The sequence below is a fragment of the Chiloscyllium punctatum genome, chromosome 32, assembly GCF_047496795.1.
Source record: "Chiloscyllium punctatum isolate Juve2018m chromosome 32, sChiPun1.3, whole genome shotgun sequence".
NCBI classification, from domain to species: domain Eukaryota; kingdom Metazoa; phylum Chordata; class Chondrichthyes; order Orectolobiformes; family Hemiscylliidae; genus Chiloscyllium; species Chiloscyllium punctatum.
This window is the reverse complement of record NC_092770.1, coordinates 43707844-43721645: the sequence shown is the minus strand read 5'-3', so window position 1 is coordinate 43721645 and position 13802 is coordinate 43707844. Positions and strand designations below refer to the sequence as shown.

At 42.3% G+C, this 13802-nt stretch overlaps 1 protein-coding gene across 5 annotated transcripts in view; it reads right to left on the bottom strand.

The window, feature by feature from the left end:
* The window catches only part of LOC140458118 (DENN domain-containing protein 2A), a 144056-nt gene that overhangs the window by 22492 nt on the left and 107762 nt on the right, over positions 1 to 13802 (bottom strand). For all 5 annotated transcript variants that reach the window (XM_072552212.1, XM_072552213.1, XM_072552211.1 and 2 more), the window contains one exon: positions 11991 to 12139. In XM_072552212.1, coding sequence (XP_072408313.1) covers positions 11991 to 12139 — 149 coding nt within the window. The remainder of the gene's footprint in view (positions 1 to 11990; positions 12140 to 13802) is intronic.

The following is a 13802-nucleotide window of genomic DNA, read 5'->3' as shown; positions in this document are numbered from 1 at the left end:
TCCAACAGTAGCCTGTATAGCCGCAACATGACCTCCTAACTCTTGTACTCAATACTCTGACCAATAAAGGACAGCATACCAAACGCCTTCTTCACTATCCTATCTACCTGTGACTCCACTTTCAAGGAGCTATGAACCTGCACTCCAAGGTCTCTTTGTTCAGCAAAACGCCCTAGGACCTTACCATTAAGTGTATAAGTCCTGCTAAGATTTGCTTTCCCAAAATGCAGCACCTTGTATTTATCTGAATTAAACTCTATCTGCCATTTCTGAGCCCATTGGCCCATCTGGTCAAGATCCTGTTGTAATCTGAGGTAACTTTCTTCGCTGTCCACTACACCTCCAATTTGTCATCTGCAAACTTAGGGCAAGGTGGAAGGAAGCATGTATGGAGCATAAAGAGCTGCTTAAAGCCCTTTTGGGCTAACCAGCCTACTTCTCTGTTGTAAACACTTTGTACTTCTACATTAGTCAAATTTTTGTCTTTTAGTTTATACTGAAAATGTGATTCTATTTCACACTTCATTCCATTTTTCAGCTTTTGTTTTACCTTTTATTCTCCAATATTCATTCTTTTTTTCGCAGAAGATCATTTTTGCAGATGTTTCAGGAAAGAAAATCATAGCAGACGATCACATTTTAAGAAAGATCTCTCAATCATCGAGAGGTCTTCCTTTTAGGACAGGGGTGAGGTGAATTTTTTTTTGCTCAGAAGGTTGCATGACTTTGGAAATTTCTTCCTCAGAAGGCAGTGAAAGTGGAGTCATTCAATATTTTTTAAGGTGGAGGTGAGCTGATTCCACTGCCTCCCAAGAATCTAAGGTGGTAAATGGGGACGTGAAATTGGAAACACAAACAGATCTGTCATGATTTTCTTGAATGTTGGGTCACGCTGAAGGAGCCAACTGCTCCTAATGTGGACATTTGTTTTTCTCCACAGCCAGCTCCCGACTTCTAGATTAGGCAAATGGAGAGTCCAAGTCTGCTGATCACTAATGTGTACTGATAATGTGACAGAAGATTGACATCTGAGCTCTGCTGAATCCACCAACTTTAGATTGGAATTTTGCAAAGGGATTCAGTGTTGAAGAGGAATCTTCTGAAGACTAGTCAGGGATCTCAGCCACCAGCTGGAGAGCCAGCGAGCACCCTGCATCGCCTCTTTCAGAGAATGGACGTTGTATCTTGTTGCACACAGCAGGACCTCGGATTGTTGCTGGATCCCAGGCCGCATTAAGTGATGCTGAAAGTGGCGTGGGGAAGGATGGCCAGCTGCACAGGCAGTAGTGTGACTTTCAGTGGTCTTTACCTTCCCAATGTTTGCTCAGGTACCGAGCACCTGACAATGCAATTCCAAACCACAGGAGTCTGTGAATAACTATGCAGAAAGGGAGGAGGTCCCCACCTGTCACCGTCTCACCTGTTTAAATACCCCCCATCTCCAGGCACTAAACAACTCCCTCAGAAGGCAGCGCAGACTTCCATCCAGAGACATAAATATAATGCATCCACTTAAGACCCAATTATGATGAGCACTTGGAAATGATATTATGCTTGCTGATGTGATAATGCAACTAGAATCAATTCTGAGTTGAGCACATTAATGACTCTTATGTTGAGTTTCATTTGCAACTTTAAATGTGGGAGTGGTGCAAAGATCTGAACACCTCTCATTGGGACTCAAATCATATGTCTCTTTGTAGTCTTTAGTCGAGCTGTATTTGAGAATAAAAGGCTATCTTCCCTTATTCAATATCTATATCTGAAATGTATTTTCCAGAGGGAGAATTCAAAAGTAATAGTATTCGCACTCTCTCATTTTCAATGGATAATCAACTAAAATGAAACAACAAATTGGAAAGCTTAATTATTTGTTGAATGATTCCTTCTCCTGCTTTGGAGAAAAAAATTAGATTAGAAGACAATTAGCATTAATGAGTCAGTTTCTCAGTGTTTACACTTCCCTACTTAGTATCAGTGTCCTGAAAGCACTGATAAATGTTGGTGATAGTGCGGACGCAGATACATGTGTTAGTATTATCATCAACTTACATTTCACCCTCTTCTGACCTATTGGCTACACGCCTTTAACTTGATCTTTCCCCTAATGACTTGAAATGTTTTTTAAAAACCAAATAGACTTCAGTCAGCTCTGCTATAACACGCATTTCTTCAAAGCAAATTGGCTATAATGCGATTGATGAATTTAGACCATTACTTGTAGAACACAAACTTTCCTTGCCTGGTTAAAAATCACACAACACCAGATTATAGTCCAACAGGTTTACTTGGAAGCACACTAGCTTTTGTGTCCTCCACAATCACCTGATGAAGGAACGGTGCTCCGAAAGCTAGTGTGCTTCCAAATAAACCTGTTGGACTATAACCTGGTGTTGTGTGATTTTTAACTTTGTACACCCCAGTCCAACACCGGCATCTCCAAATCATTTCATTACCTGTATTGGCTATAACCCGATACTGGCCTCATTAGTTTAAATGGTGCTGCTATTAGGCAATTTTCTTATAACGCAGGGTCACACGGGAAGGAACTATCGCATTATATCAGAACTAACTGTACTTTACATTGAGCTGCAATTCAGAAGCAAAGAGATTATCATATAAATCAGCACCTGAATGTCCTCCATTATTGTGCCACAAACAGCATCTTGTACAAATGATTTCCAATATTAGTTTCAGATCTCATAGGCCACAATGAGACTCTTTCAGCATCACCCCTTTTGGAGTAAAATAAAGCCCATTTGAAATGAACCCAACTGGACAGCAAGTTCTCTCTGGAGCCCTGATGAGGTTTCCATAGTGATGCAATGAAAAAACAGATACAACATTCCTTCCAGACTCTCTAAGAACTAAAATGAGGCTGGAATGTCTGACACGTCAATGATTATCACACAAAGCAATACAACCGACAATCTGAGTTTTAAAGGGTATTGAGCTTAAAAGGAATTTGTGATACGTTCAATTTTAAAGGAACTTAGAAAAGGCTTTTAGGAATAAAATTTGAAATGAAACTTATTTTCTGTGGATTTCTTTAAATGGTTAAAACACAAAATTTATCTTCATGTTTTAACACAAATCTCCATCTACAAATATTCATGACAGATTTAAAAAAAAACGTGTTTATTCACATTACAATTCTAAATAAGGACATTGTAAAATCCTGGGCAGAGAATGGCACAACAGAAGGGCCTTTTAACATCAGTCAACAACAGCATTTGAATTCAAACATTAATTTGCAAACTGAGATATATGGCAGAATTCTCCCAGAACTGAATGATGTGGGAAATGCCTAGACAGTTTGGAAAGTAAGGCAAGAAGGGAAAAGTTAGGATCTCAACGTTCAGATAAAACATTTGATTTCCTCATAAGGTTTTAACAACTAGATGAAAATCATGCTTGAGCTGTGAGGAATCTACTTGCATGCATTAACATCTCTGTATTACCAAACCTTGCCTCATTTATATACAGGTTGCTATTTTCCTAAGCAGAGGAGAGAATCTAGATGATGCCATCTCTCAACATGAAAGTCAGTGCACCTACCTGGCAGCTGCAGTTTGACAATGTCTTCACTGGTTGTCCATCTTGTTCAACTTTCCCCTACACCTCAGGCATGTTCCATGGGCACCCCTTATCCACACAGGTTGGCCTCAAAACAGCAGCAGCTTCATCACACCATCATGGCGCATCCCACACTCACTTGATACATTATGAAACTTATAGCTCATTGACACCACACAATACAATGCTAATGCCAGGATACTTTGAGCGCAGGGACAGGCATCCATCTCTTGCATCTGCCGGCTGCTTTACTGGACTCCCAGTTCCATGCCTTACCTTGTTCTTTATCATAGACAGAGAACCAGGCAGCTTGTTTGTCTACAATGAATAGTCAAGGGGTGGACATGTTGTTGCATGGGAATGTGTTGCATCCATGTCACACCTACATCATGTGCCAGTCGTTTACAATGAAAATGAAAAGTATCAGCTAGCACATCTGGAGTGGGCGGAGGAAGACATTTTCTTACCTGAGGCAGCAGCTCCACTTGTGAGCAACGTGGGCCTTTTAAAGGACAGTAGCATTAATCAGGCACTTTCACATTAGACATTAAAGGTATGTATAATGACAACATTCTGTATGTGTACCTCAAGTTATGCTGATTACAAATGCCAATGATGTTGATTACAAATACTTGCAACAAGCAATCTTGACCGTGGCATTGATCATTACAAATTAATCTTAGTAATCCCTGTGAAGCAGAAGTAACAATCTAAAGTGTTAACTGTTGTGCACAAGTCAAAAATACATTGCATGGTCTCATAGGCTGCGCAACGTGTCGTTATGTGCACCGTTGCCTTCCCTGGTTACCCCCATGTGAAGGGTGAGGGAGACGGTGTCATTGTAAATGTGGTAGGATCGATCTCCCACTGTATGTGAGAGACTTGGCTTGTGCAACATATGTTTGAATAAGGTGTACTATTTAAAGAGCCATGTACAGACATTCCACTGCCCTCCTCCTGTCAGAGGATTCCATGTTCCAGTGTTTTAAGGACAACAGTAAACTATCACTCATGTATGCGGTGACTGCTGAGGTTTATAATTACTAAGGAGTTGCTTTGTTTCTAATATCCGAGCTGAAAATGTGTTGCTGGAAAAGCACAGCAGGTCAGGCAGCATCCAAGGAGCATGAGAATCGACGTTTCGAGCATGAGCCCTTCTTCAGGAATGAGGGAATCAGGAATTTCCTCATTCCTGAAGAAGGGCTCATGCCCAAAACGTCGATTCTCCTGCTCCTTGGATGCTGCCTGACCTGTTGTGTTTCTCCAGCAACACATTTTCAGCTCTGATCTCCAGCATCTGCAGTTCTCACTTCCTCCTAGTTTCTGATATCCCCCATGCAGGCTCATTGGAGCGGCACCAATGTATCCACGCTTAGTCAGTGTTATCATCCCCGTGGCCGCAGCATCAATGGATGGCCATAGACACTAAATGAGGAACATATGTATCTACAAGCCCAGAACCAGCAGAAAGCTCCAGCAGATTCTCAGTAGCCCTCAAATGCAAGACTTGCGGCAAAAGGTCACTTCAGGATGCAGAGAAAATGCAGGAGGCCCACAGACTTTCATCTTACCAGCAGGCACTTTACCAAGAAATGAGAGAGATGTACTGGCCTGCAGTTGAGACCTGAAACAACGTGGTTTCATGTCCCCTTCCCCAGCATACGCCTGGCAAACATCTAAGCCATTGAGATCAAAATGGATGAATTTAAAGCTAGACTATCCTTCCAAAGGGAACTAAGAGACTGCTGCATGCTCTGTGTTACTGAGAAATGGCTAATTCCTGCTCCATCTGACTTTGCCTTACAACCTTAAGGTTTCTCTATACATCGCATGGACTGCATGGTGTCCTTGGGCAAGGCAAAGGTGATAGGCACTGACTCCTAATTAACAGCTCCTGGTGCTCAGACATGGCGATCCTGGCAAGTTACTGCTCCCTGACCTAGACTATCTAACAGTGAAATGCCATCCCTATTACCTCCTGCACAAGTTCACCTCCGCTATCCTGACAGCTGTCTACAGAGGAACCTCGATCATCCGAAGGTCACGAGCAGGGAGTATTTCATTTGGTTAATTGAATGCCGGATAATCGATGCCGGATAACATAGTTAGCCACGCAGCGGAACCCTGCGATCGTGTTCAGATCATCTGAGATTCGGTTAATCGAATACCGGATAATCGAGGCTCCTCTGTATATACTACAAGTGAAGAGTGCTCTGGATGAAATATACACCGCTACAAACGGACTTGAGACAGAATACCCCAAGGCCTCATTCATCGTAGCCGATGACTTCAACAAAGCTAACCTCAAGAGTTTGCTACCAAAATACCATCAACATGCCTCCCATCCCACTAGAAAGCTGAACATTCTTGACCATTGCCCCTCAATCATCAATGATGCCGACTGCTCCATATTCCATCTGATTTGGAAAATAAGATCACAATATTGTGTTCCTCCTCCTTGTTTACAAACAGAAATTGAAACAGGAGGACCCAGTACAGAAAGCAGTACAGAGTTGGCTTGAGGCAAAGAAAGAGTTTCTGCAGCACCGCTTCGAATCGATGGACTGGTCCACATTCAAGAACTCAGCACCTAAGTAGATGAATATGCCTCTACTGTTACAGACATCATTAGCAAGTGTGTAGAAGACTCCATACCAAAGAAGTCAATCCAAATGCTCCCCAACTGGAAACCATGGATGAACCAGGAGATCCATTGACTACTGAAGTCCAGTTGTGTTCAGTTTAGACGATCCTAACCTTTACAAGAAACCCAGATACGACCTCCGTAAGGCCACTGGAGATGCCAAGAGGCAATACTGGATTAAGCTAGAGATCGAAACTAACCACACAGACACCTGCTGTTTGTGGCAAGCCCTACGCAACATAATGCGTTATAAAGTGAAGCAGAACAGAATAGTGGACAAAAGTACTTCCCTCCCTGATGTGGTCAATACTTTTAGTGCATTTTTCAAACAGAAGACCACTGAAATGATGTCACCTGCTCTGACAGCCTTGAATATCCCTGTTCCCTCAGTCACTGCTGCTGATGTCAGATCAGCTTTTTTGAGAGTGAACCCATAGAAAGCGTTTAGCCCAGATGGAGTCCCTGGGTGTGCACTCAAATCCCATGTGGAGCAGCTGGTGGGGGTATTTGCAGTTTAACCACTCCTTACTTCAATCTGACACCCCTGCCTGCTTCTAAAAGATCACAATCATCCCGGTGCAAAGAAAAAACCATGCAGCGCACCTCAATGACTACCATCAAGTGCTCTGACCTTCATATTTATGAAGTACTTCTAGAGGTTACTCATAGCTCACATCAATTCCAGCCTCCCAGATTGCCCTGATCACTTGCAATTTGCCTACGGTGAATTAGTGGTTAGCACTGTTGCCTCACAGCGCCAGAGACCTGGGTTCAATTCCCGCCTCAGGTGACTGACTGTGTGGAGTTTGCACATTCTCCCCATGTCTGCGTGGGTTTCCATCCGGGTGCTCCGGTTTCCTCCCACAGTCCAAAGATGTGCAGGTCAGGTGAATTGGCCATGCTAAATTGCCTATAGTGTTAGGTAAGGGGTAAATGTAGGGGTATGAGTGGGTTGTGCTTCGGCGGGTCAGTGTGGACTTGTTGGGCCGAAGGGCCTGTTTCCACGCTGTAATCTAATCTAATCTACTGTCACAACAGGTCAATGGCAGACGCCATCTCCTTGACCCTACACACAAGCCGGAACATCTGAACAACAAGGACTCTGGCTTATTGACTACAGCTCTAACTTCAACACTATAATTTCAACTGAACTAATCTCCAAACTCAAGAGACCTGGGTTCTGCTCCACCCACTGCAACTGGATCCTTGACTTCCTGACCTACAGCCTGCTATTAGTGAGCAACAACACCTCCTCCACAAAATCCCCAATAGCAGCACCCCAAAAGGCTTCATACTCTATCCCTTACTGTATCTTGTACATTCATGACTGTATGGTCAAATTTCATCCTAATTCACTGACAACATCACCATTGTAGGCCAGGTCTCAAACAATGATCAGACAGAACACAGGAAAGAGAGTGCTTGGTGGTATGGTATAAAGATGAGGATTTCTGCCTCAATGTCAGCAAAATGAAAGAATTGGTCATTGACTTCAGGAAGCAAGTTGGAGGGTACGCCCTCATCTACATCAGTGGTGCTGAGGTGGAGATGGTTAAGAGCATAAAGTTCCTAGGGGTGATGACCACTAACAATTTGTCCCGGTCCACCCACGTTATGTGATGGCCAAGAAAGCACAGCCTCTACTTCCTCAGGACGCTAAGGAAATTTGGCATGTCCATAAAAACGTTTACCAATGTTTATACTTGGAGCAGAGAAAGCATTATATGAGATGCATAACAGCTTGGTATGCCAACTGCTCTGTCCCAGACCTTAAGAAACTACAGAGAATTGTGAACACAGCCTAGTCTATCATGCAAGCTAGCCTTCCATCCATTGTCTCCATCTATACTTCTTGCTGCCTCGGAAACGCAGCAAACATAATCAAAGACCCCTCCTTATAATCTCTTCCAAATTCTTCCACCGGGCAGAAGATACAAAAGCTTAAACACACATACCAACCGATTCAAGAACAACTTCTTCCCCGCTGTTATCGGACTTCTGAATGGACCTCTCAGATTTTAAGTTTAAATGTTGACCTTACTCATTGTGCACCTACTCTGCAGCTGTAACATTGTATTCTGTTCTTTACCTTAACCCACTTTGTATGGTGTGACCTGCCTGGCCTGAACATAAAACAAGACTTTTCACTGTACCAAGATACATGTGACAATTAAAAATCAAATCACAATCAAAAATAATCTTCAATGGAATGTTGACCAGATGAGCTAGGTTCAGTCCTGTAACAGATGACAGAAGTGAATCATCAGCTAAAGCATTCCAGGTGCCGGGAACTACAGACTTGAATGACAACCACATCTTAGAAGTCTGCACCACGTACCCTGGAAGTTTTCATGCTTCATATATCTTTGATAAGTCTTAGGTTCTTGCTTCTTTACAATGGCTGCATTCTTTACAATGAGGCTGAAAATGGTTGATGATTCTGTAATACAACCACATGAGGTCAAACATGGATGCAATGCAATACATTCATCCACTGGAACCATCATGGGGCTAATTACATCTTGAAGATAAGATTCCCATGCTTGGACAGGGCTGTAGTTTCTTTGCCAGACCCTGCACACAGAAGATTGCATACCCTTTACATTGCTATGCTCTAGACAAAATGAGCAGGCAAAGCAGGGAATATGTTGGTCGATGAGGAGCTGTGAAGGTGGCAGCTTTCTTTCAAGCAGGAAGATGAGGATGTTTATCAGGAGGAAATCACTTTTACCATGATAGGCACAGTAAGCCAGAGAGAACTTACCTGACACTCGCTTCCAATGGAAGAGAGTTGAGTGAAACCATCATTCATTAATTGCAAATGAATTGATGCTGGAAGAGCATATAGCTTTTGTTTATTCCCAATTGCAAGTGCAACTTTTCAGTTTGTTCTTTCTTCACCTTCCCTGTTGCACCATAAACATTAAGGGCCCAAATCCTTGGGGGAAAGCTTCACAACAGGAGTGAGATCAGAGTCTCTTGTCCCCTTATCTCTTTGCCATTCATACTAACTACCAGTGCCTACAATAACAGAGTGTGGCTCTTTATGCCTCCTGGACGGGCGATGAGTATGCCATAGGACTTGGCAGCTGCCAACCTGTCAGCAACAGCCAAACTGATGCATGCCAGAGGCAACACAGTACCAGATGGCACCAGTGGACTTCTTCAACCTTTGAACCAGTCTCTGACAAACCTGGATTCTACTGGTTTCTTCCACTGAGGGAGTGCGGAGGAGCTGGAAGGCACAGGTGAAGGATTCGCACCTCGAGGGGGACAGCAGACAAATATTGGCCACTCCACCATCAGCTTGATTCTCTTTTGCTCTGTCATGCTACTGTGAACCATTTTCATCTTAATTGAGACAAAGGGAGGGACTCACAGAGATGAAAACAATCAAAGTGTTAGTACTGATGAAAAAGCAGGGTGGGAAGATTGTAAAGTCTCAAGGAGTGATTAGGAAGCACAGAGAGCACGATGGGTTAGTAGGATTTGGGGAACGCAGTAGGTAACAGCCATTGAGTGACAATGCCACAAGCAATCATGAGAGTGCTTGACCATGAGCTTTGGCCAGAGATGAGTGTAGTAGCAGAGAGAGTGTGTGTGAGGAGAGAAGATATTGGTGCTTATCCTTGCAGAGCATTGCTGAGAGTTCCACCACAGAGTGCAAACAGAACCAATTCTGGAGTGACCTCAGACCAATCTGCCAGGTCTGGCACAATGACCTGCAAACCTGAGAAAACCCTCCTCTCCATCACCCCATCTACCAGTATGTCCAGGTCCCTGACCACAAACCAGCCTGTCAATTTGCTTCCATTAGCCATAGCACTTGGAGATCCTCATGCACTGGAACTGTGAAGGGCTATTCCTAGTTTGCTGCGTTTGACTTGGTGCACAGCTGAGCTTTTAATATGGCACTGGCAGTGGGAATGCAGAGGATCTCGGCATTGGAAAGCACGAGTGTGTACTTAATGAGGTTAGCGCCATAACGTTGCACAGGAAAACTGGCTAGAGCTCAGAGGAAGAATCCTCCATGAAACCCCCTGAAATTGACACACTGCCAAATTTTGGAAAAACTGTGTCCAAAGAATCTGCTGGATGGAAACTATAGAAAAACAAAACATTTCCAAACAACCTGCTGCAGGCCCTTCATTCTTCTTGGCACTTAGGGGAAGCAAATTGGCTGAGATCCAAATAAACATTCTTTTAAAAATCTCACCTTTGCTGCATTATATTCCACTTTGACATTGGGACATAGATTGTTGGAGTTTCTGGATGCAATGCTGTCTCTAAACATTCATAGCCAATTTGCATAGCTCACAGAAGGTGACCTTCAAGCCTATTAAATTAACCAATATTCCTTGAATTCTTGGAAAATAAATCATGAGAGACTTCTAACCCATTGATTTCCAACCAAGTTGATCAAATTCACTCGGATAGCGAGACACAGAACATAGTGGTCATTAGAGACTACTCAATGGCTGCCAGTCAATTACAAGACAATGACCCAGTCAAAAATGTTAAAGAATTTTCACAAAAGACTGCTTGGCAGTGATTGGTTGAGGACATCAAGAAGGGGAGTAGTGAGTAAGTGAGGGGAGGTTATCAAGATAGTGCCAATTGTAATATTGCCATCGTTCAAAACCACAAAGTGTTTGTGATATTACTAAATCAAGAGGCAACAGCTTCATCTTCTAAGAATGGATTGGACCATGCAAACTGTTATCATTCAGGATAAATATCATGATGATTTTGGAGCAACAAATAAATGATGGCAACTTCCTGCTACCTGCAACTCTGTCTATCTCTCAATTTGTTAAAATGTTTTGATAGTGCCAAGTCTTTTACATTCGGAGCTTGCAAGTATGCCTTCATTCACTCACTCTTTGCTATTACATGCAATGTAACTGCTTGGCACTCCCATTACAGGTTCCATGCAGACACTTGGATTTTATTGCATCTCATGGGTTACGGAAGATACTTTGGCCCCTTTGTCTCTCTTTTTGCAAGAATGTAACCAACTACAATTGGAAATGAATCCATATAAAATCTACAGTTCCTACTTCATTACTGGCGAAAAAGCATTTGAGTTCAGGGAGAGAAGCTTACAAGGAATCAGACACTGGGGTGTCAACAGGCAATTATCAACGTTAGATCTGGATGATGTTCCACTTCTGTCATATTTGGTAATATCTACCAATAAACTAGGAACACAAAAGTAACAAAACCCTTTGTCATGTAAACTTTGCTCCTTAACAACCCAATCTAGCCTTCTTTCCCTTTTCCAGTTGCATTTCACGAAGCAGACGAGGGAAACACACCTAGTCCCTCCAGGTCTTGCCCAGCACTCCATAAGACATGCAGATGGTTTCCACAGAAATTAAAAGTGGGGGGGACCTTCCCTTCTAACTGTTAAGCAATTGGAGCAACAAGATTGGTGCTGCACATGCAGTAATAATGTCCAATACTTGTGGTGCAGTATTAATGCAAAAGGTTGTTCCTCAGAATAGCAGCACTACCAGGCCTCATTAAAGTCTGCTTGAATTCCTACAGTTACTATATACACAGGCAATGACTAATATACTATTGCCCCTTGTATATCAGATAGTATACATCAGAAGTGTATTTAATGAGCAGCAGATAGGATTTGGGTTTATTTTTAAAATGTCATTAGATGATGAAACAGCTGCTGTTAACTGGTACAGAATCTCCAATTATCTGTTTCTTTACCCTACTATATTTGATTGTAACAACAATGACTATTAGCTTTTACCTGAGTTTGTCTGCTGTGAAAATCACCCTCCTTTCTAGCAGAAGAGAAGCAAAAACTTTAGTCAGCTGGCGAACAGTCAGTGACAAAAAGAGACAGTCAAAGTCTACATGCTCCAGACGCGAGTCCAGGGGCCTGCAGAGCTGGATTACCTGCAGAAAAGGAGAGTTGCCAAATCACTGAATGAGAAACAAAGATACCACTAACTAATCATTTTTGCCAGGTTGTTTTGATGTAACAGCTAGGAATAACCTTGGTTCAAATCAGAACAAATCTGTTTTATATGGTATGTAACAAGTCACAGAATATAAGAAAGGGAGCTATGCGAGAACGATATTAACAAAATCATTAAGGCATAATTAGAGCACTTTGTACAGACTTGATCAAATCATTGAAGAAAGGATTTGATCACATCAGAGGGGATCCAAAGATGTTGTAGAAATAAGGAGTAAGGGCAAATTGGAATTGTTTTCTTCGGAACAGGGTAAGCTGTGGGGGGAATCGGATTGAGTTATACAGAATTATCAAGAACCCAGACCGACACAGTATAAAAAGCCTATTTCTCTCAGCAGAGAGGTGAATAATAAAGATATAATAGCATTCGATGAAAGCTGGGACATTTGCTAGCTAGAGGTGTCTGGGGCCTTGAATTCACTGCTTGAAAGAGTGGGCAAGGCTTAGAACCATTACACTTAAAATAAAATCTGAACTTGAACTTGAAGTAGTGCAATTATCATGGGTTCAGCCTCAAAACTAGATTTAGGTTGGATTGATTTTTCTCAACTGACGCAGACAATGTGAGCAAGCTTTGAGAAGATTGTAGCTCAGGTTGAGGTTCTGGATGTAGGTTTGATCACGGAGTTGGAAGATTCATTTGTCATCACCAACCCATGGAAACCCAAACATATAAAAAGTAGGAATCATCAGCAGTGCTTCGTCTGGATGCTCACTGACGATGTTACCTAGTATGGTGACGAAACGTCTGAAAATGAACCTTCCAGCTCAACGAGCAAACCTACATCCAGACAGTGAGAGTTGAACGGCCTCCTTCTGTACTATAATTTCTGTGATTCTAGGATTGTTAGCCAATGTCACTATGATAATATCTGCAAAGTTCAAACAACTTTAAACAGTTTCTGAAAGTAGTTTTGCACTTTGGCAACATCTTTACGCAAGGTGTGATAACAATTAAAAATGTCATGTCAATGGATGTAAACAACGAAGTAGTATTACTGGGTTATTCATTCACTCCACTGCATGCTTCTTTAGATACAGAACATGTCAACATGATAGTAAACAGTGAAGAAGGTTTTCTAAGATTACAAAAGGATCTTGATCAAATGGATCAATGGGTCGAAAAATGGCAGATGGAGTTCAATCTGGATAAATGCAAGATATTGCATTTTAGTACAACAAACAAGAGTGGGGCTTATACAATTAACGGTGGGGCCTTGGTTATTAAACAGAGTCTCTGAGGGGTTTGGGTACATATAGACAGGCTGGTTAAAAAGGCTTTTGGCACACTTGCCTTCATTGCTCAGTCCTTTGAGTATAGGAGTTGGGAAGTCATGTTGAGGTTGTACAGGACATTGGTGAAGCCTCTTCTGGAATACTGTGTCCAGTTCTGGTCACCCAGTCATAGGACGGATATTATCAAGCTGAAGAGGGTTCAGAAGAAATTTACCGGGATATTGCTGGGTTTGGAAGGTTTGAGTTATAAAGAAAGGCTTGGTATGCTGGTATTCTTCCTGAGAATGGGAGATTACAAAGACTACAGGGCACATTTTTAAAGTGAGAAGAGAGAGATTTGAAAAA